This window comes from Apodemus sylvaticus, chromosome 11, assembly GCF_947179515.1.
Source record: "Apodemus sylvaticus chromosome 11, mApoSyl1.1, whole genome shotgun sequence".
NCBI lineage: Eukaryota > Metazoa > Chordata > Mammalia > Rodentia > Muridae > Apodemus > Apodemus sylvaticus.
The window spans coordinates 17,149,014-17,171,381 of record NC_067482.1 but is presented as its reverse complement, the minus strand read 5'-3'; the positions used below and the strand labels follow the sequence as shown (position 1 = coordinate 17,171,381).

At 47.8% G+C, this 22,368-nt stretch overlaps 1 protein-coding gene across 1 annotated transcript; it reads right to left on the bottom strand.

The window, feature by feature from the left end:
* Positions 1-234: 234 nt before the first annotated feature.
* On the bottom strand, positions 235-18,707 carry Naaa (N-acylethanolamine acid amidase). Its single transcript, XM_052198740.1, has 11 exons — positions 18,404-18,707; positions 17,384-17,548; positions 13,907-14,033; positions 9,799-9,889; positions 6,327-6,403; positions 4,828-5,000; positions 4,647-4,709; positions 3,754-3,820; positions 2,127-2,155; positions 1,259-1,336; positions 235-674 (listed from the first exon to the last, which is right to left on the bottom strand). Exons 1-10 carry the CDS (start codon positions 18,622-18,624, stop codon positions 1,261-1,263), a joined length of 1,089 nt encoding a protein of 362 aa, XP_052054700.1. The 5' UTR covers positions 18,625-18,707; the 3' UTR covers positions 235-674; positions 1,259-1,260.
* Between the last annotated feature and the right edge of the window lie 3,661 nt (positions 18,708-22,368).

The window sequence follows — 22,368 nt, the reverse complement described above, 5'->3', positions numbered from 1 at the left end:
CAAAATAACCAAAGTGCAATTAGCAGTTTTTGACATTTTATTAACAAATGATAAGGAATGACAAGAAATTATTTGGTGTCATATTTTCAAAAGCAATAAGAAATTAGTTTTATTTTTAATAAGGCCCATATTTTTAAAAATACATTAGAAGTTTACAAAAAGTGAATTTCCACTATATGGAAACACAAAATCAGAGGTCAGAGGAACATACCTTCAAGAAAATTCTATTCAAACTTTTGTTCATTTATTTATTTATTTACTTAGAGGTGCAAACTCTGCCACTGAGCCTCACCCTAGCCTTAGGAGAGACCTGGGCTTGTCCACAAGCCATCCCTCCACATGACGGCCATCTTGCCCAGTCCCCTCTTCAGTGGAAAAGCAGGAATGTGAACACAGAATCACAGGACACTTGTGACTGGCCGGATGCAGCCTGACCTCTGAGACCAGTTATCTGAGTTCTTCAAGGCAGGGTGGGTTGTTAATGAAGCTCAAGTGAACCAGGAGGCCAGGAGGATCAAGACAGCAGGCTACTCTCTGCGTGAGAGATTTCCCCCCCCCCACACACACACACAAGGCAGCAGAGCCCCAGCAGGAGGGAGCCGGTGTTGCTCGGGGAAACGGTACAATACTTTCTGTCTCAGACTTCAAAATGCAGCTTTGTGACAGCAAATCACCTGGAAGGGAAGGAAAAAAATACATGCTTTTTAATTCAAACAGTAATGGTTTTTAAATTAAAAGACTGACCTAACCATCAGGCCATCGGGCCAGGCTTAACAATTCAGACCCCTGAGCAGAAGCGCCCTGACAACTGATGCTGTCCAGAGGTGGAGTTCAGGGACACGGGAAGGAGACTCTTGTCTCCTTGTGTCTTTCTCTTCCTCCGTGGGTTCCCTGGTGCTTTCAGGTAAATTCTGTAGGGCTCTTTTGCCTTTCAGATCTGCCTTCTGGCCTCACGGCTGCTCTGGTCTTCCTAATTATCTGCCCCTCTATACGTGAGCAGGTGACAGCTGGTCTTGAGAGCAGGGTTTATTAAGGGGCTCTGGGCAGAGGCACTGAAGGAGTTCAGTGTCATATAAACTCTTTAAAATAAAATAGCTACTGATTGGGTATCATTTGCTAAGTGCTTGTCAGAATAAGTAATGTACTTTTAAGTCTTGGGGAGGTCACCACTGTCTGTGAGAAGCACTTGCGACCCCACGCAAGCAGTAACGAATTGTGAAATTCTTCACGGCTCGGGCACACTCGTTCACCTGCTCACCTTCAGCTCGGGTTTCTGATCACGGTCTTGTACTTGTCCGGTTCAGCAGCGCTCATCACTGTAGTATAAATTGTGTAGCTGAAATAACAAGACAAGTTTTTATAGATGTGCCACCTTCCCTAATACGATGCCCTTCTGCACCCCCTAGATGCAGGACTAGGATGCAGGATGTTTACCTGCCCCTCCCTCCTCCTCAAACTAGAACATCTGGCCCCTTTGCTTTGCTTGCTATCATCTCCGGTAAGGATATCTGTTCCACACCCCACCCTGCCCCCTCCCTGTCCCCACCCCTGTCCAGTCCCCTCACCCACCCTGTCCCCCCCCCCCACAAGCCAGGGCGTGTGTGAGGTTGTAGCAATGTAGCTGAAATGCAAGCTAAAGCCTGGCCCGCCTTCGTTTCGCCTCAGACCCCTGCTCTACACCCCTCCCCTCTGCACACAGGCTCTGTCAGGGAGTGCCCGTCTAGAAACTGGTGCTTATCTAGACTAAACTACATCAACCTGTTTCAAGGCTTAACCCTGCAGAACCAGAATGGGCCCGGTGAGCAGTCGGACCATGCCCTCACCAGGAGCAACTACTCTGGATATTCTCAGACTCCATCTTCCTCTGTTTAAATCTAGCGCCCGCCTGCAGTCCCTTGAAGACCCGCTCTGACTCACAGAGCCCTTTATCTGTCGCCTGGCCTTCCCAGCTCAGAGGCTGAATCTCCACCGCTTCCCCCAGGACTTTAACTGGCCTGTAGGGCAGGTAGCTGGGCTAGCTTTGGAGGCTGACAGTGCCAGAGATTTTGGCCTGAAACTCAGGTTACCTGGCCACGGTGACATTTTTCCTGTTGAAAGTGAAGGGACATGCTGAACATGTAACTTACTTGTTATACACAGGAAACACGGATAAAACCTGCATAGGAAGACGATCAGATTATGAACATGCAGAAGAAACACACATGGAGTATGGGTAGGAATATAACCACTGGCCCTCTGAGGCGGCTCAGCAGAAAAAGGAGCTTGCCGCCAAGGCTGCCAAGCCTGAAGATCTGAGTTCAATCCCTGGAGCCCACACAGTAGGAAGAGAAAAACAACTCCCGCAAATTGTTCTTTGACCTTCTTGTGCATGGTGTGACACGAGCACGTGTGTGTGTGTGTGTGTGTGTGTGCTCAGACACACCACACACACACACCACACATACACACATGCACACACACACCAGGCACACACCACACACACACACACACACCACACACACCACACACACCACAACACACACATGCATACATACACCCCCCACACACACTTTTTATATTAAAAAAAGAATATAACCACTTAACACTTCAGTGTATCTCAGGATAGTCCAGCCCTTGTCCTTCTTTTTAAAACAATGAACATATTAAAGCTCTGCTTTTTTCTCTCAATATGAAGACAAACTTAGGTAAAGGCAGATATGCTAACCTACATAGAGCCAAATTCAGACAGAAACTATGGTATATATACACAATGGAGTACCATTCAGCGATTAAAAACAATGAATTCGTGAAATTCTTAGGCAAATGGATGGAACTAGAAAGTGTCATCCTGAGTGAGGTAACCCAGTCACAAAAGATCACACATGGTATGTACTCAATAATAAGCAGATGTTGGCCCAAAAGCTCAAAATAAACAAGTTACAATTCACCCAGCACAGGAAGCTCAAGAAGAAGGAGAACTTAAGTGAGGGTGCTTTGGTTCCTCTGAGAAAGGGAACAAAATACTCACAGGAGCAATAAGGGAGACAATGTGTGGAGCAGAGACTGAAGTAAGGGCCACCCAGAGACTGCCCTACCTGGGGATGCATCCTATAAACAGTCGCCAAGCCCAAACACTTTTATGGATGACAAGAAGTGCATACCAAAAGGAGCATGCCATGGTTGTCTCTGGAGGGGCCCTGCCAGAGCCTTACAAATACAGAGGCAGATGCTAGCAGACAATCATTGGACTGGGCATGGAGTCCCCAATGGAGGAGCTGGAGGGTGGTTCAGAGCTGAAGGGGTTTACAGTCCCATGGGAAGAACGATGATTTCGGCCACCCAGACACCCCAAGACTCCCAGGGGCTGAACCATCAACCAAGGGGCACACATGGTTTCAGCTAAAAATGTGGTAGAGGAAGGCCTTGTTGGGCATCAGTGGGAGAAATGGTCCTTGGTCAGGTAAAGGTTCATCAGAACCCGCCTCCCCCCCAACAAAGGGAAACCGAGGCGGTGGGAGTGTGTTGGGTGGAGGGACATATACATGGAGGCAGGGGGAAGGAGGAGGGGGAGGGGCTGGTAGTCTTAGGGGTGGGGAGTATCGGGAAAGGTTTTACCATTGGCAATGTAAATGAAGACGATATTCAATTAAAAAAAAGAAGGAAAAGAAAACATCATGTGGCTTTTTTTTTTCAATAGCAAAGAACTTTGCTGTAACCTTTTCCCTAGTTTTAGAGGAAGTTTACACCGAGGTAAGGTAACACAGAAAGAGTTACCTGGAAGAGGGTCTCCACACTGAGGCGAGCTTGCCCTGTGGCATTTAGGGCTCTGATGGCTGGTGTTCTATAAGAACAATGGGCAACAGTCACCAGGTGCTTCTGGAAACCCTGAGTCTCCTCAGATGTCATTTTGAGAGGCCCAGCGCAAGGCTCAGACTCTCCTCAAAACAGATTCCGGCTCCTCAGCTTCCTTCCGGTGTCTGCCGGACCCCACTGTGGTGGGTTCATTCTGCTGGATGCCCTCAACCCATCTGGATGCTCAAAAATGATTGGGGCTATTGCTGTGGAAATCAACTATTGCCAAAGGGGTGGGGCAACAGAGATTAGTGAGGTATACTTACTTCCTGTAACCCGGTGACTCATAGTGTTTCTACATTAGAAAGGGTGATGCAAGCCTTTTATCAGCAGGCTAATTGACTAATTGGTTCATGGAAAATGACTTCCTTCCAAATAAAGGCTTACAACTGGTAGCTCACTAGTCAGCCCTTCCCTTGCACTTACAGGTGGCCCCTCAGAGTCACTGGTGGGGTTCATGATAGGATCCAGTGCTCCTTGACCCCAAAGCCAGGGTTAGCCTCATCTTCCAGCCAATACCAACTACTAAGAGGTCCTCCCCACTGCTCCTCCACACCCCATACAAGCTCTGGGGGCACGGCACTTGGGGGTCTCTCCTTTCCCTGTTGTAGGAAGGGGACAGTTTCCTGGCCACGAGAAAAATTGGACGTCTATGTGTAGGGCTTGGTATCACGCCTCTGACCCTTGCACCAAGGAGGCTGAGGCAAAAGGATTACTCCGAATCTAAGGCTAGCCTGGGCTTTCAAGTGGGCTCCTCACTCGCAGAGTAAGGACCTGTCTCAACAAAACAGAACAGAAGACCAAACAGAGTCTACCTTCGGTCGTCCCTCTTGGGCGCAGGCTTCCAGTGGTCATAATTTGTCTCGACTCGGAACCACCTGTGGTAGAGTATATTAACTTGTCTTATCCAGCGAGATTTAGAAGAAATGTTAAATATAAAAATAACCTCGACTTCAGCGAATAAAGATTTGATGAAGAGACTGTAATTCTACTCACGCTCCATTCAGAGGGTCAAGAGGCCAAATGTCCGCGGGGCCACCTCTGTCCCTGGTGACGACCACTCCCTCCTTGGGCGATGTGCCCCCAACGATATAATAAACATCAGCAATGAGGGGAGTCTTGGCCAGGGTGTAAACGGCTGCTTCAAAGTTTTCTGCCTCACTCAGGGTCTAAATAAAGACAAACCAGGATTGGCAACCTCATCTAAGCAAAAGGCCCATACTACAGGATGCGCATTCCAAAGTGTAACCTCCTTATGCTGCCCAGCCATGGCTGTAACCTGTAACTCCTCTGGTTTACCCTGTTGTCATGGGGACTCCCAAGGGGAGAACAAAACAACAGTGACAACTCCTCAGCTTTGCCTGAGGAATTTCCAGCCGCAGCAGGGATTTCTTTAGGACAGCTTGTCAGCCAGTCCTACGCTGGCCTCACCTGGACTTGGCATGCGACAGACCACACCTCACAGCCATTGGTTCTCTCCATAGCCACTGTCTCTGTACAGGGCCAGGGCACTGTGCTGGAGGGGAGCCAGGATCTCATTCTTACTCTCAAGAAACTTTCCAATACCACAAAGATGTCACCAGGCAACGGTGACTTAATGAAGGGAGGTCATGAAGGAAGCCACAGCAGGGAACCCATCTGGAGGACAAGAGATCAAGGGCCAGGAGATGAACAGCAGCCACACTGTGAGAGCAGCTACAGGCTCTGCAGTGGTTGTGGGACTGAGTTCCAGGCCAATGGACTCAACTGGCGATGGCTTGGAATTGTGGCATTGTGACACTGGAATGGGGAGACAGACTCAGTCTGTGAAGATGTGCGAAGGTCACTTTCCAACTCCCCTCTTCCGTTTGGGCTCCTTCGCTAAACTGAACTGCCAAGAACTGCCCTGCGGTGTGACGCTCCCGCCCCCTCCGCCTTCACAACCACTCCTGGTCACTTGCTGAGAGGAAGACACTTTACAGTCACCATCCTAGTAAGACACAGAGAAGTATAGGGATAGGACAGGGGTCAGATGATGGGACAGTTGAGAAGCTAGGGTCACCAAAGGCTGTGTCACATAGCACGTAGGTCACATGACCCTGACAAGGCATTGCGAGTCCCCCAGCCTATACATAAGGCTGGAAAGATGAGATATCTTTATTACTCTATTTAAATTTGTTCCGCGTGTCTTTTCTGTCTCTATTCACCCCTTCCGTATCCCTTACCCTTCCTTTAAAGCAGCTGGGCGCCTCTGTTCAGATCAGAGCCCAGCTGTGTACAAGTCACACCGGATTCTTGTCTCTATCGCAATAGCACAGAACTGGTTACAGCCTGCCCTTGTTACTGTTAGGCAGTAACCAGCTTTCTCACAGATGTTTACTGTGGAAACACGGATGCATCTGGAAACACTACAGTGCTTCTTCTTAGGGGAAGGGGTCATGTGAAGGAGGTGAAACCGCAACCACGCGGTGCGGTCACTCGGGTGGAAGGCAGAGTCCACACGCCGGGATACTTACTTTGCGGATAAGCCAGCTGATGGGGGAGTGTCCCAGAGAAAGCGCTGCGATCACATTCTCCCACCACCAGCCTTTATCTGTGAGCATAAAGAAGCAGCAGTCAAAACAAAAAACCAAAGAAGCATCAGTCAACCGAGTGAGCTCCAGGACAGCAAAGGCTATACAGAGAAACCCTGTCTCGAAAAACAAAACAAAACAAAACAAAACAAAACAAAACAGCATCAGACAGCCTGCGGTCCAAACACCATCTGCAGGAAAAATCTTAATTAATAAGGTTTGTTATTACAGTTATTTACATACTTAGTTTTACTGTGTGTTTAGGTGTGGGCACGCGCATGCCACAGCATGAACGAGGGAGTCAGAGGAGAACCTTGCAAGAGTCAGCTTTCTGCTTCCACTCTGTGGGACCTGGGGATCAAACTCAGATCCTCAGACTTGGCTGTACCCCTCTATCTGCTGAGTCACCTTGCTGGCCCCCATTCACAAAACATGGTTTCTTTTCAATATTATAAGCTAACATGAGGCCGGGCAGTGATGGTGTACGCCTTTGATCCCAGTACTTAGGCAGAGGCAGGTGGATCTCTGTGAGTTTGAGGCCAGCCTGGTCTAGAGAGTGAGTCCCAGGACAGCCAGGGCTATACAGAGAAACCCTGTCTCCAAAAACCAAAAATAAACAAACAAACAAATAAACAAAAAACCACCACCAACAACAAAAACAAATAAGCTATTGTGAAAGAAATTTTGGCTAATGAAGAGTGATTTTACTAGTATCCAGCTTTCGAAGGCCTAAATTTCTTCCTTAAAATTTATATATTTACTGTATGTGTGTGTGTTTTTTTGGGGGGGGGGAGGCGTTATGGGCACGTGCCCACATGCCACAGTCTATGTGTGGAGGGAAAAAGACAAGTTGAGGGAGGTTGTCCTCTCTCCTCCCGTCTGCATCCCAGGGATCCAGGTCACTAGGCTGAGCCACCCTGGTGGCCCCAAGTCTGACAGTGAATCAATCATAAAAACATCATACACACAAGTGAACATGTGTATATTCATACAGTGACCGTAGATATCTTCTAATAAACAAAAACTAGCAAATATTCACTGATTTTCCCCCTCTTTTCTTCCTTTCTTCCTTTCTTCCTTTCTTCCTTTCTTCCTTCCTTCCTTCCTTCCTTCCTTCCTTTCTTTCTTTCTTCCTTTCTTTCTTTCTTTCTTCCTTCCTTTCTTTCTTTCTTTCTTCCTTTCTTTCTTTCTTTCTTTCTTTCTTTCTTTCTTTCTTTCTTTCTTTCTTTCTTTCTTTCTTTCTTTCTTTCTTTTTTTTTTTTTTAGATAGGATCTTCCTAGGTAATCCAAGGAGGACTTCTAACTGGATACTCTTCTGCCTCAGCCTCCAGCACTGGATACAGACGTGTGCTACCGTGCTCAGTTTCCCTCAGGTTTTGAAAATAGAATCTTTTGTGCCTGATATAATAGTGATTGTGTGAGATAAAATCATTCTAGTAATATTTATCTCAGGCAAGATTACATTTTATTCCTTTCAAGGGAAGCTGCCCAACAGAGATTAGGAAGAATGTAGCGAACTTGTCCTCCTGGGTAGCTCATAATTTTGGTTGAGCCTAGCCTTTAAGAGTTGAGTCATCTCTCCAGTCCTTTCTGACATATCTTTAAGCAAGTTTAAATATGACAGTGTTTCATCAAAGTTGTACGTTACAGACTAAACTCTTATAAACGTTAAACTAAATGTTAAACTGCTCGTGTTCCAATAATCACTTTAACAAACATCTTAATTCACAAGACGATGCAATCAAAGTCTGTCAAAGCCTGTCATTTAAATAAACATATACATTTGTAGATATCACACTTTAAAAAAAACAAAACAAAATAAAACACCACTTAGCCTTGTCATGCTGAAGTCTAGATGTGCTAGCAGAGACTTGCTGAGACTGGCTGAAACTCAGATTCGTTCAAGACTGATGTTTGGAAAAAATGCTGATTAAATACATGGGGATAAAAAGCTGAATACTATGGATAAAACAGAGAGAGGGGGGAGGAGGAGGGGGAGGAGGAAGAAGAAGAAGAGGAAGGAGGAGAGTAAACCTGTCTAAATGAGTCAACGACAGCATGATCAGGTCAGGGGTCATCAGACGAGGAATGTCATATGAATGCTCTTTGCTCTCCTTAGCACCAAGTCCCTAGGGACAGCGGCAAGAGGTTGCCTCTCTCTGGGCTTTCCACTTATTATGGAACTGAACAATGTTGCCTTGAGGTTTGGGCAACCACAAGGAGTTGTTAGCAAACAGAACAATGTAACTAACTGGCCCAGGTCCCAGGAGATCATCCTGAGAAACCCTTCCTCCTCCCTGCCAGCTACCACTTCATTTTGTAGCCTCAGTTTCCAGCCCCGCATCCCGCATGGTCTCTAGGATCTGTCCGCTTCAGTGAGAAAACATCTGAGCACCTGCATGTTAAATCCAAGAGGTTCACGAATGTTGCTTGTGGAGAGGAAAATGGATCTCTGGATGAATTCAGTAGCTCCCTTGTGTTCTTCTGACTCTATCTTAACCCAACACAGTCCAATCTCTACCAAGAAGCCAAAGTAAAGGTCAAACACATAAACCAGGTCTAGGCATGGTGGTGCTTCTGCAATCCCAGCATCCAGGAGGCTGATACAAGAGGATCCTAGTGTTTTGGGGGAGTGGGGGGGGGAGGCAGACAGAGAGGAGGGTGAGGGAGAGACACAGACAGGCACACACAGAGGGAGGACGGGAAGGAAAAGACAGACACACACAGACAGACAGATACACACACACACACACACACACACAGAGAGAGAGAGAGAGAGAGAGATCTGTTCACTACTCTTTGGCCTACAATTCTCCTGTGGCTTAAAAACCCAGACGCTCATTATGGGCACGGTCTCCTCTACATCTATGACGTCCTCCCTGCCATAACTACACAGACTTTGTACCAACAGTGACACCTGTGGTCCTTGCCGTAAATACATAGCTTTCAGACCACCCAGATGATCTCCGGCTTTTGCAGACCCAGACTGGGATCGCAAAGGTCAGGGAAGGCCCATCCCCCCATGCCTCTGTGCCTTGCAACAGCTCTTCCTTCACCCTTGTATCTTCTTTTGTTTGTTTGTTTCGAGACAGGGTTTCTCTGTGTAGCCCTAACTGTAGGGAACTCACTCTGTAGACCAGGCTGGCCTTGAACTCAGAAATCTGCCTGCCTCTGCCTCCCAAGTGTTGGGGCTAAAGGTGTGCGCCACCACCGCCCGTCTCACCCCTGTAGTTCTAACCAGCACCTGAGGTCACCCTCAGCACTCCAGGCTGCTTTCTGTCTCTCCTCAGCGGAAGTCCCCGGTGCTGGAAGGCTCCTCCCACAGATTCTGCTGGTTGAGACAGTGAAGGAAGCAGCACCCAGAAAACCTCAATAAGGATTTGGTTTAAAATGCTCAAGAGATTGTTTTAATTACCTCGTTCATCACCAGAAATTGTAAACTTGTGTGGACTTTGGCCTGTCCACAGTCCTACATAGCCAACGAAAGTGGTCCCCTTGAACACAATCTGAAATTGGAAAAAAAATGGGGAGATATTACTTTACCACCCAACAGAATGTATGCTGAGATCACTTAGTTTCCCTACACTCTCTGCATTTTTTGTTAATTAGTTGTTAGTTGTGAGACAGGGCTTTACTATGTAGGCCGGGTGGCCTGAAACTTGCTGTATGGGCCAAGCTAGCCTCGAACTCACAGACATCTGCTTACCTCTGCCTCTTCTGAGTACTGAGATTAAACTGTATACTGCCACACCCAGCCTCCTAGATTTTTTTTTTAAAAAGAGGTCTGAACATAACAGAATGAAACTCTGGAACAGCATTCTAGAACAAAAGTTCCAAGCCAAGTTGGGGGAAGTGTCCATGGACAGAATTCAGCAAATAAATTATCTGTCTGTCTGTCTGTCTGTCTATCTAATTTTTTTGAGACAGGGTTTCTCTGTGTAGCCCTGGCTGTCCTGGAACTCACTCTGTAGACCAGGCTGGCCTTGAACTCAGAAATCTGTCTGCCTTTGCCTCCCAAGTGCTGGGATTAAAGGTGTATGCTTCCACTGGCCACGTTATATTTATTTTTATAACATCATTGAAATTAGGTGTGGTGATGCACACCTTAAATCCTAGCACCCTGCATCCAGGAGGCAGAGGAAGGCAGATCTCTTGTGAGTTTGAGGCCAGCCTTCTCTACATAGTGAGTTTCAGGACATCCAGGACTACACAGAAAAATGCTGTCTCACTAACAAAACCAAACCAAGCTTAATATTAAACTAACAACCTTGCTTGCAGGGTTATTCAGATTCACTCCTCCTGGTTGTAAAATAACTTAGGGTGATGAAACCGTGTGGAAGAAGGCGTTGGTTTCCTAAATGACCTTTCCCCTAGACTTCTTTCTTGAGTGTCCCCTTGAAGGCCCTCTCTCCACTCACGACGGTGCAATGGGGGCCGCATTGACCCTGTGATTGAAACAGGCGAGATGGCTCCGTGGTTAAAAGCACACGCTGCTCTTTCAAAGGACCAGAGTTCAGGTCCCACAAAATCCTACAATTACAGAGTTACAAAGAAACAACTTAAAAAACAAACAAACAAACATACACACATACATACATACATACATATATACATACAAAAAACACCACCACCAACAACAACAAAAAAAACCCACAAAGCTTTTTTAGGGGCTGGAGATGGAGAGATGGCTCAGTGGTGAAGAGTATTCGCCGCTCTTCCAGAGGACATGGGTTCATTTGCGACCCCTCATGGTGGCTGGCTTTCAACTCCAGGGCCATGGGATCTGCCTCCCTCTTCTGGCCTCGCACACACATGTGCCCATATACACTCGGTTCCACAGACATCACATAAAATAATAAAATAAAAAAAAAAACTAAAGCCTCTTTCAAATGCAACCATAGGGGAAAACAAAAGAACCCCACAAAGGCCACAATCCTCTGGTCAAGTCACTCACACGATGCACCCTCAGTCCTGAGGGGACACACCCTCACTCCCAAGGAGGCAGGAACGAGGTTAGGAAACCCAAACCACGTTTTGCTTGCAATCGTTGTTCAGAGAAGCTGTAAGGTGACTTTCTATGCAGTTCTGCATTTTATTTCTATATAAATGTACTTCCCAATCAGCTCTTCCAAGGTAGTTAACATAACCCCTTATCCCATGATGCTCATAATCTAACAGTGGCTGGACGACGACCCCTGGGAAAAACCCAGCAGGGGCCGAAGGCTGAGGTCCAGTCCACCTTACTTAGCTTCACTCCTCCACGGTTTAGGGCACACGAGTCCGTGGGGCCTGGGTATTCCTGCTACGCCATCTCTCCAGCCCTGGACATCCTGCTCTGAATTTAGCAAACACATTTTCTTATTTAAGAGTTCTCTGTACAAAACAACATCCAGGCATAAGCTGGAGGATTTGGGAACAATCACCTAAGCACCCTAAACAAAGCCACTGCGCAGGCGCAGATAGTTCCCGTGGGATCTGCAGGAGCTAATGACGTGACAGCCACCGGATAAATACTTCAGGTTGACTACGTTTAGTTCTTGGACTCTAAGAATATTTCCTCATTATAGAGCAAAGGAAAGCACAAAGTCGTAACTAACCTAACCACTCCATCATTTCGCAATGATATTTTAGCAGATTTCCTCTAAGAATTGATTAGGGAGCCGGGTGGTGGTGGCGCACACCTGTAATCCCAGCATTCTGGGAGGCAGAGGCAGGCAGATTTCTGAGTTTGAGGCCAGCCTGGTCTACAGAGTAAGCTCCAGGACAGCCAGGGCTACACAGAGAAACCCTGTCTCGAAAAAACCCAAATCCAAAAAACCAAAAAAAAAAAAAAAAAAGAAAGAAAGAATTGATTAGGGGTCTGCAGGGAAGGCAGCAGTTAAGAACACTCCACTCTTGGGGCTGGAGAGATGGCTCAGCGGTTAAGGGCACTGACTGCTCTTCCTAAGGTCCTGAGTTCAAATCCCAACAACCACATGGTGGCTCACAACCATCTGTAATGAGATCTGGTACCCTCTTCTGGTGTGTCTGAAGACAGCTACAGGTTACTTACATAATAAAAAGAACTCTTAAATGCACGTGGTCTCACACATTTACACATAAAATACTTATTTTTTTTAAAAGAACTGATTATGGATTGGTACCCCTACCCTTGCTGCTGACAACTGAGTTTTTTTGAAGTGAACCAAAAAAAAAAATGTTAACTATGTCAAAATAAATGAACAAAATCGAGAGAGGAGAAATGTTCATTAAATATTCTTGAATCTTGGATGAGAGAAAAGTTTTCTCGATCACGTGACCAAATGAGTATTCAGTAAATATGTTTCTATTATTTCTGAATCAATCACAAGATACAAAGAGTAAAGAGCTTACTCCTCGTCCTTAAGGCCCAAACCACGATTTCCCATGCTCCTCTCTGCTGCCCAGCAGTGGTACCCTCTGCATACTGCCGCTGATGCATGCTGCGCTCTAGATGTTTCCAGTCATGTGACCACAGCAACTATTAGCCCCCCACAAGTGCCTGATGCCGTGGAGGTCGAAAGAGGGCAACAACCCACCCCCCCAACTGGATTTACGGGTGGTTTTCAGGTGCCGTGGAGGTGTTGGAACTGAACCCGGGTCCTGTGTAAGGGAAGCCGGCGTCCTTAGCCGCTGCCACCCCAGGATTTTGCCACTGTTTATCCGGACCTACAACAAGCTATACACGAGGACTTCACGTAATCTAACACCTATTTCCATGAAGCAAATGTTTTCAGGTCTTGGAGCTGCAGCCTGGGGAACCGGATTGAGTAATTCTCGATGGAAATGCAGAATTGTGCGCGCCCAGGATTGTCCCACCTTAAAGCTGGGTGTCCCTCGCCACTGTGAACCCCTCCCTGTTCCAGAAACCACCTGAGAAGGGGGGCAAAGGAAGGTGCAGATTACACACAACCTTTGCAAGACTGATCGTGCCCCCCAAACAATGTGCCTAAAGGAAACTGGCTTCTTTAAATCCACGCCCCTCAAAACAACGACAGAGCCTTTTTTCTATGGGCATAATTGATATACCCCTGTTTTGTTTTTCACAGGAAGTTGATGGTTTGAGGACTATTTTTAATCGAGGGAAGGAGGGCTTGCATGAGCTGCGGTGCATGTAATGGACGGCAGAGGACAATTTCAAGTGTCACATCTTGTCTTTCATGTTCCTTCAGGTAGGGTCTCTGATTCACCACTGTCTCTGCCAGGCTAGCTGGCCACTCTCAGAGCGTCTTACTGAGTTACAGGAGCGATGGACTCACAGACACCTGCTGCTAAGTCCAGATTTGCATAGGATCCAAACTCTGGTCCTCACACAAGCACAGCAAGTACTGCATCCACTGAGCCGTCTCCCCGAAATCTGCTGTTAGGCTCTTTCAGGGAGAAACACCTAAGTTAGCAGGCCTCGCAAAGAGCTCCTATTCCAGATGAGAAGCCCTGGATTTCCGCATCTGGCGCGCATGGCCGTTCCTGCCCCTGACCTCTGCATCTTGCGCGCTTGGCTGTACCTGCCCATTCTTTATAAACTGCACATCCGCCGTCAGCTTTCGTAAGGCATTTCCGAAAGTATAGTCCAGGTTCCGGCCATGGTAAATACGGCCTTGGGAGTCTTGGGCCACAATACTGGTGCAGAATCTGAACGAAGGAAAGGCCCAGGATGAATGAAGGCAACAAAAACAAAGGCAGCGAGATTTCTGTCTTTAAAGCAAAGCCTCAAAGCATCAGGTTTTCTTGCTTATTGCTGGCATAAATGCTATTATATACTCTTGTACAAGAATACGGAACTACAGTTCCAGCTGGAAAATACAACTGGACACATCTAGACATCTAGACAGACATCTAGACCTTGTCATTGGCCCACAGGATATACCAAACGAGGGCTTCATCTTCCCCCATATCCCGCGTGTTTGCAGGGCACAGCTGGACCTCTGAACTCTGTTTACCCCTCTGCTTGCTGGTACACTACCTATTAACACCTTATTATATAACCCGATTAGCTAGCCCAAGCTACCCTGTCCCCATTATCCACTGTCACAGCAAACACACACACACACATACACACACACACACAGAGATACACACACACACACACAGACACACACACACACACACATAAAAAAAATTAAAATAATTAAAATGAACTCCAAGCTGGACATCATGATAGAAATCTTTAAACCCAAAACTTGGGAAGCAGAGGCAGGTAGATTTCTACGAATTTGAGGCCAGCCTGGTCTACATAAACAGTTTCCAGGCCAGACAGGCAATCCTGTCATAAAATCAATCTTTTAAACCAACTTTTCCGTATTACTGATTTTTCTGTAATGATTCAAGATTACTTTAAAATTTTTTATTATTTTTTAAATTTTAATTTAATTATTAAATTGATGTTGCTTTTATAATTAGGAAAAAAAAAACAAGTATTACCTCACTGGTTTGTCAAGAAGAAAGCTTGACGAGGTTTCGACTCTTAAGGTCTCTGATCTTGACCTGGAAGGCTGGCGTAGGTGTGAGGACCCAGGCGAGTTGGTGAACGGTTAACATTTGTAGAAGTGCTCTCAAAGTTATTATTTTCTAAATGGTGGCAAGGTTGCCCACCATCGCCAAATCTTTTTTGGGCATGCCCTGGGACTCACCATCTAGACCAGACTTGCCTCAGACACAGAGATTTTCCTGCCTCTTTGTCCCAAGTGCCAGGGTCAAAGGCATGTACCACCATTCTGGGTGTGCACGTCTTTCACCATGACCTGTCCTGCAGGAGCACCAGGGACAAGGGCATACGTCTGCTTTGGGAGAGGTACGTTGGGCACGGGGAGACTTGTGGGGAGCAGCCTTGGACAGTCAACAAGTGTCCCCTCAGAGGCTTGGTTCCCACATCATCACACAGACAATCCCACCTTCCCCACAGGGCCGTGCTCCCAGGCAGCCTGTGGCCAGGAAGACTCAGTAGTGCACAGTTAGCACTCACACACACCCAGCCTTCGGAGGTGAGAAAGAGCATTTCCTACCTGAACCTGAGGGCGCTGTAAAAAGAAAATTAGGCAACTTAAGAAACACCTTAATCTGAGACACAGGATCAGAATCGTTTTACTGGAACGTTTGCTTTAATCTGCCTGCATCACAGACTCAGTGAGAGATGCTCTCTGATTTTTTTCATTTAGTAAGCCACAAAAAAAGGACACCGTTGGAGGTGGGGGGACAGGATGGTAAGGTTAACTGAGTCCCCCCCCCCTTTTTTTTAACAGGGTTTCTCTGTGGAGCCCTGGCTGTCCTGGAACTCACTCTATAGACCAGGCTGGCCTCGAACTCAGAAATCCACCTGCCTCTGTCTCCCAAGTGCTGGGATTACAGCATGCACCACCACCGCCTGGCTAATTGAGTCCCCTTTGAGCATGTGAGTTTAGCAGAAGCTCCTTTTTCCAGGAAAGGCAATTAAAGTGTTTCTTAGGAACTGTGCTCCTCTGAGGTTGGGAAGTTGCCAGAGAACAGTTTGTTATTCCAAGAAATTTTTAAAAATCTTTTTTAAATATTTATTTATTTATTGGGGTTGGGTGTTTCTCTGTGTAACAACCCTGGCTGTCCTGGAACTCAATTTGTAAACCAGACTGGTCTTGAACTCATAGAGTTCGAGTGCCTGCTTCTGTCTCCAGAATGCTGGAATTAAAGGTGTATGCCACGCACGCCTCCGTGCTGCTCCTCCTCCTCCTCCTTGAGGTAGCCAGAAGCTATAAGCACCTACTGGATGTCCACACAAGGTGTAGCATTTCATAGTCTCTGCACTGTGGAGACTGAGACAGCAGACCCAACAGTAGGAGGCCAGTCCCGGTTACACAGGGTGACCCTGCCTCAGAAAACAAACAAACAAAGCAGTCATCTGAAAGGGGGGGGGGTCCTCTCTTCACCCCAGGAGTGTTTCTGAATCCACAAACAGTGGATTCTACTTTCTCCCCAGCTCTTGGGTAGTTTTTGGGAGGACGACTCACAAACACCTATCTCAGTCAAACAGGGCTTGTTTATTGAACACACACCCCCAAGACTGATCGATCAGGGACCCCGTCTTAACTCGGGAGCTGAACTGCAACCACCAGTCAGACTCCTGTAGAGCTTTTAAGCCTGAAATCCACAAACGTCTGTGTTAAGTTATTCCACCAATTGGGATTTAGGGGTAGGGAGTTTCCTTAGGAACATGGCCTACATTTATTCTGTTCTTATTGGTTGGGGAATTCAACTGCAGTGGGCGACTTGCTTTGCCTAACTAACATTCATGTCTTAAATTTTTCTACCAAGATGTGCATGTCTCTTTCTGTCAAGTAGAGCATCAATTCCCAGCGAGGCCTCAGGAACTTAAATTTTACTCTATTCCTACTCAAAATGGAAGTCTTGTTCCAAATAGTTCCTTATATTGGCGCAGCTGTCTCTTTTATGCAGGGGTCTATCCCAGGATCAGCTTATACAAGCAAGAAACCGTAAGAGCTCATGCACAGGCGCAGTAAGCGCTGCTGGGTGGTTGGTTTGGGTCCAAGCTTATTGTGGCTAACTGTACAAGGCAGTTCTAGTTGCCCTCTATTGTGATTGGTTTCCAAGAACACAAAGGCACAGAACATAACAGAAGATGCAACCAGCTCGGGCATGAGAGTTTCCTAGACACAGCACTTGAGAAAGTTTCCTTATATCGTTAGTAATGGTGCAGAATGGCTGGCTAGACAGGCAACAGTTCCTAGGTCTTAACAGTGTAGAAAGTGGGATGTCATCTAGATCGCTGACAAGATAAAAGTAAGCTTTGGGTAGAGCAGTCGCTTGCCTCCGGAAGTCCACCAGACACTTGCTGCTCTGATTTCCCTGGGGAGTCAGATAAGGTGACTTCCAAACTGCAGTCATTATCTTGTCTTATCACAAAGCAAACATCTCCTCCACTCCTTATGGGTGACAAGAGTCCCCAATAGGTGACAATTAATCGACTTTCATCCATCCTAGCATGGGACACTTACGCGGAAGCCTCGTAGGCCAGGTTGACCAAGATACCGTCGGCCAGGCTGAGGTTGAGGGAGTCACAGATGCCGCGGATCTCATCCGTGAAGGGCTGAGGCAGGAAGCTCTCCACCTTCCACACGATTTCTCCGATCATCCCCAGGACCCACTGGGGAACCCTGTCGCTGGAAACGGAAAAAGCAGGAAGCTTGTTTGTCCTCTCAGAGCATGGGCAGCACACGTGCGCGTGGACGAGGGGCAAGGAATGTTAAGAGTCTAGATTATTTTCAGAGCGTAGTGCTGCTCCATTCCCAGCGTCCAAAACGGAGGGAATAAACTGGGCATGGTAGTGCAGGGCTGTAATCCCAGTTACTCAGGAGGCTGAGGCAGGAGGATTGTAAGTAAGGGTAGTTTATGTTTCCCAGCAAGATTTTCTTTCTTTCTGGTTTTTTTTTCCCCTATCATAACATTTCTATTCATTATTTGGGAATTTCATACAATGCAATCCGATCTCATGCTTCCTATTCCTCTTGGGTCCACCTTCCCACCTTTGCCCCACCCCCTCAAAAATGAAAACAAAAAAACAAACCACCAAATCCAATTTATGTTGTCCATATATTCATTGGAGTATAGTCAAACTCCAAGCGAGACTTTCTAAATGAAAAGTTTAAGGGCTGAGATACACCCAATGGTAGAGCAATCAGCACCACCTCCGTGCCAACCTCCATGGGAAGGAAGGTCAGACAGGCTGGTCGGGATGCCGAGTTTCGTGGGCTGCATGCCCTGCGCTGCAGCTTAGCATACTGGGTGACACCTTGTGCGTTACCCTGACCCGGAAAATGTATGGTAGACGCGCGCGCCACCAGAGACCCAGAACTTGAGAGCCGAACCGGCCTTGCTGTGCCAGCCACCCGCTGGGCGCTGCGCCGAGCAGTGGGGAGGACAGCGGTGCAGCGGTGCAGCGATGAGAGGGCAGGGGTGCAGCACCGAGGGAAGAGCAGAGCCCGACTGCAAGTTCACCAGACCTGTCCCGCGCTCACCCAATGACCTGCGCCACCGCGGCGCGCACGAAGTCCGGGTCATAGTGCCGCAGCATCGGCAGCCAGCGTTGCTCCGGGGCAGCGTCCAGACTGACGTTGAAGAGAGGCGGAGTCCCGGGGTCAAGCGCCGACAGCCAGGGACCCGACAGCGACAGCAGCAGCAACAGAGCCAGCGCCAGGTGTGCACCATGGCACGCAGCCCGGGTGGCTGGGGTCCCCATGGCTCGGGCTGCTGAGGCCACCACCGGACCAAAGAACCTTTGCTGCCCTGGAGAGGTGGAGTGGGAGGCAAGGGGCGGTGCTAGCACGGAAGGCGGGGCCTGCGCTAGCTCGCTCCACCCGGTCAGGAACCCACGCACTGACACCGCCTCCTGCCCCAGCGGGATTAAGCTGATTTCTCACAGCTAGAGGCGGTATCACACCTCTGTGGGCTAAGAGTGTGAGCTTTGATATTTGTAGTATGTAATATGTAAAAAGTCAGGAGTAAATGTAGTTAATAACCTGGTGATCTGTGCTGTATGTAGGGCCAGGCCTCATCGGAACGCCCTCCCCTCCCCACTATGTCTATCTCAGACTTCCCAGACTCCTGAGCATTCTTTCTCAGTCCATAGAACCTATCCTTAGGGAAGCTGTCACATATACTTTGTAGATTGGTGACTCTCTATGATATCTGTATGACCATGACCACATCTGATCCTGCCCAAGGGCCTCAAGATGCAATCAGCTTTATTGTGTACATGGGATTGAAAGAATTGTTACTAGGAAACTTTCTTTTCCCCCAAACTGTGCTGTACTTAAGTGCCTAAAGAGTAAACCACCCGGGCTGGAGAGGTGGCTCAGCGGGTAAGAGCACCGACTGCTCTTCCAAAGGTCCTGAGTTCGAATCCCAGCAACCATATGGTTCTGGGTCAACTTGACACATGCTAGAGTCATCAGAGAAGGAGCCTCAGCTGTAAAGCATTTTCTCAATTAGCAATCAATGGGAGAGGGCCCACCCCTTTGTGGGTGGTACCGTCCCTGGGCTGATGATCCTGGGGTCTATAAGAAAGCAAGCTGACCTAGCCATGAGGGGTGAGCTAGTGAGGGCACCCCTCTGGGGCCTCTGTGTCAGCTCCTGCTTCCAGGTTCCAGCCCTGCTTGAATTCCTGTCCTGACTTCCTCCAGTGATGGACTATGATCTGGAAGTATAAGCCAAACGTGATGGTTGGTATATGCTTGGCCCAGGGAGTGGCACGATTAGAAGGTGTGGCCCTCTTGGAGTAGGTGTGTCACTGTGGGTGTGGGATATTAAGACCCTCACTCTAGCTGCCTGGAGATGAAGATGTTGAACCCTCAGCTCCTCCTGCACCAGGCCTGCCTGGATGCTCCCACCTTGATGAAAATGGACTGAACCTCTGAACCTGTAAGCCAGGCCCAATTAAATGTTGTCCTTATAAGACTTGCCTTGGTTATCATGGTGTCTCTTCACAGTACCCTAACACAACCAAATAAACCCTTTCCTCCCCAACTTGCTTTTTGGTCATGGTGCTGTTTTGTCACAGCAATAAAATCCCCAACTAAGACGACTGGTTACTGAGTTGAGCTGAACTGGAGTCCTTCTTGCCTGTCAGTTTCACTGCTGGCTATAGCATTTGCAGAGACTCCCACATGGCTCTAAATAACAGAAGATCTAACTGCCTTTTTAGCAGAAAAATAATCAATTATGAATGGCTGAATAAAGAATGCAATTTGAAAACAATGAGAAATCCATTGATGAAGAATTTAATGCTGGGGCTGGGGAGGCAAAGCCGCTGGAGCGGTACCTGCTGCACAAACGTGAGAAGAGCCGAGCCTGGGTCCAGCACCGTGTGAAAAGCCAGGCCTGAGATCCCAGTGCCAGGGAGGCAGAGACCGAAGAACCCCAGGCCAGCCCGCCCCGCCCAACGGCCTCCTGCTGAGGTGGAACTAAACTGCACAGTCAGTTTATCCAAATCAGTGAGCTCAGTTCAGGGAGAAAAAGGCAGTGGAAAGTCACAAAGACACCAGATGTCAGCGTCTAGCCTCCATGTACCTACACATGTGTGCACCGCCATACTACACACACACACACACACACACACACACACACACACACACACACACAAGCCAATGCTGAGTTACACTCAGCAAAAGTATAAACTGATACTCTTTATGCCAAATGTTAAGATACAAAATAATACTGTGCTGGATATACACACATGAGTGTGTGCGCGCGCGCGCGCACGCACACACACACACACACACACATTAACAGCTCTCGAGGGGAGGGGTCATGGGAGGGGAGGGGTCATGGTGAGTGCTTCAGTTCCACTCTTTGGTTCTCTTCTTATACTGAGCTCTGTAAGGCAGGCTCTTCGTATGTAGTACGTAGCCCAGGCTGGCCCACCCTCCTGCTCCTCCCACTTGATCCCCGTGTCCTGGGATTATAGGTGTGCACCGTGATGCCAGCCTCTCCTGCTTACACTTAAAAAAAAAAAAAGAAAAAAAGCCAGGATATTAACATTGGATTGGTAAATGTTTCCTTGTGCTCTGTATTTGTATGTTAAAAGTCATGATTATAAAATGTTTTAATCAGGCTGGAGAGATAGATGGCTCTGTGGTCAAGAGCACACACTGTTCTTCCAGAGGTCCTGAGTTCAATTCCCAGCCACCACATGGTGGCTCACAACCATCTGTCATGGGATCTGATGCCCTCTTCTGGTGTCTGAAGACAGCTACAGTGTACTCATACATTAAATATTTTTTTCAAATGTTTTTTTAATTTTAAAAAGGTTCATGTATCCTTGAAACAGGAGGTTGGATGAGTCCCTTTACCCCTCATTTCCTTCCGAGTGATTCCTTTAAACTTCTGCTCTCGCAACTTTCCTAGAATGGCAGTTCCCCTTTTGCCCTTCTGTCTGTCTTACAGCTTGGCCCAATTTCCTTTTAAGGCCCCGTTGATGCTGATTTAGGACTAGCAGCCTCCCTACTGCCTCTTGCTGAGATGGGGTTGTTCCTGCAAAGGACGCGTTATATATAAATGCTTAACACAGAAATTACCAAAACCTCCAAAGCAGGGAAGGCAAAGGCACGCAGCTGTATATTGCTAAAGCTTCTTTGCATTCTAGGTTAATGTTCCCAAATTTCCATTGAGTTGATGGAGACAGCAATGTGTTCCCCTCCACCCTACCCTCTGTGCCACTAAGAGCTTTGGGGGACGGGGTGGGGAGGGGACAGCTCAGTGGGTAAAGCACTTGATGTTTACACAGAGAACCTGAGTTTAAATCTCCAGCAGCTCCTCCTCACACACACACACACACACACACACACACGCTCTGCCTGTCCTCCACACACACACACACACACACACAAACACGCTCTGCCTGGTGGCAGGTGAGAGAGAGGCAGGTAGATTTCAGGGACCCATTAGCTGGCCGGCCTGGCCAACCAGTGAGCTTCAGTTTCAGTGAAAGACTTTCTCAAAGACCCCGGGTGTGCACTGGTGCACACATACACAGGACCCTGTGATTCTGCTTTTGAGACAGAGCCATGCTACCTGAACTTGCTTCCTAGACCGAGCAGGCTTTGTTTGACATTACAGCCCATGCTCCAGAGCTTCTGCCTTCCATCACCAGGAGAGCAAGGTGCTTGATGCGCACCCGACCACCCGGCAGCCTACAGCAGCTGGGTAGCTCCGCATTGCGCATGCTTCCTGTGTAGGCGGGTATGTGATGCTGTCTGTAAAGTTTGCTAAGTGTAAGCATCCTTAGTGCCGTGTCACCTTTTTGAATGGGGTCTTGTGTACCCATCAGTCTTCAGGCTTGCCGTGAGGAGCTGGGAACAAGGCCCTGGGGCTGAAGACGATGAGTCCTGGGGTGGTGGATGGGAATTCTGGCTTAGCTCATTGGTGATTGCCCTTCGCTTGGTGACAGCGCCAGCCTGACCAGGCCTGAAGTATAGCTTCATGG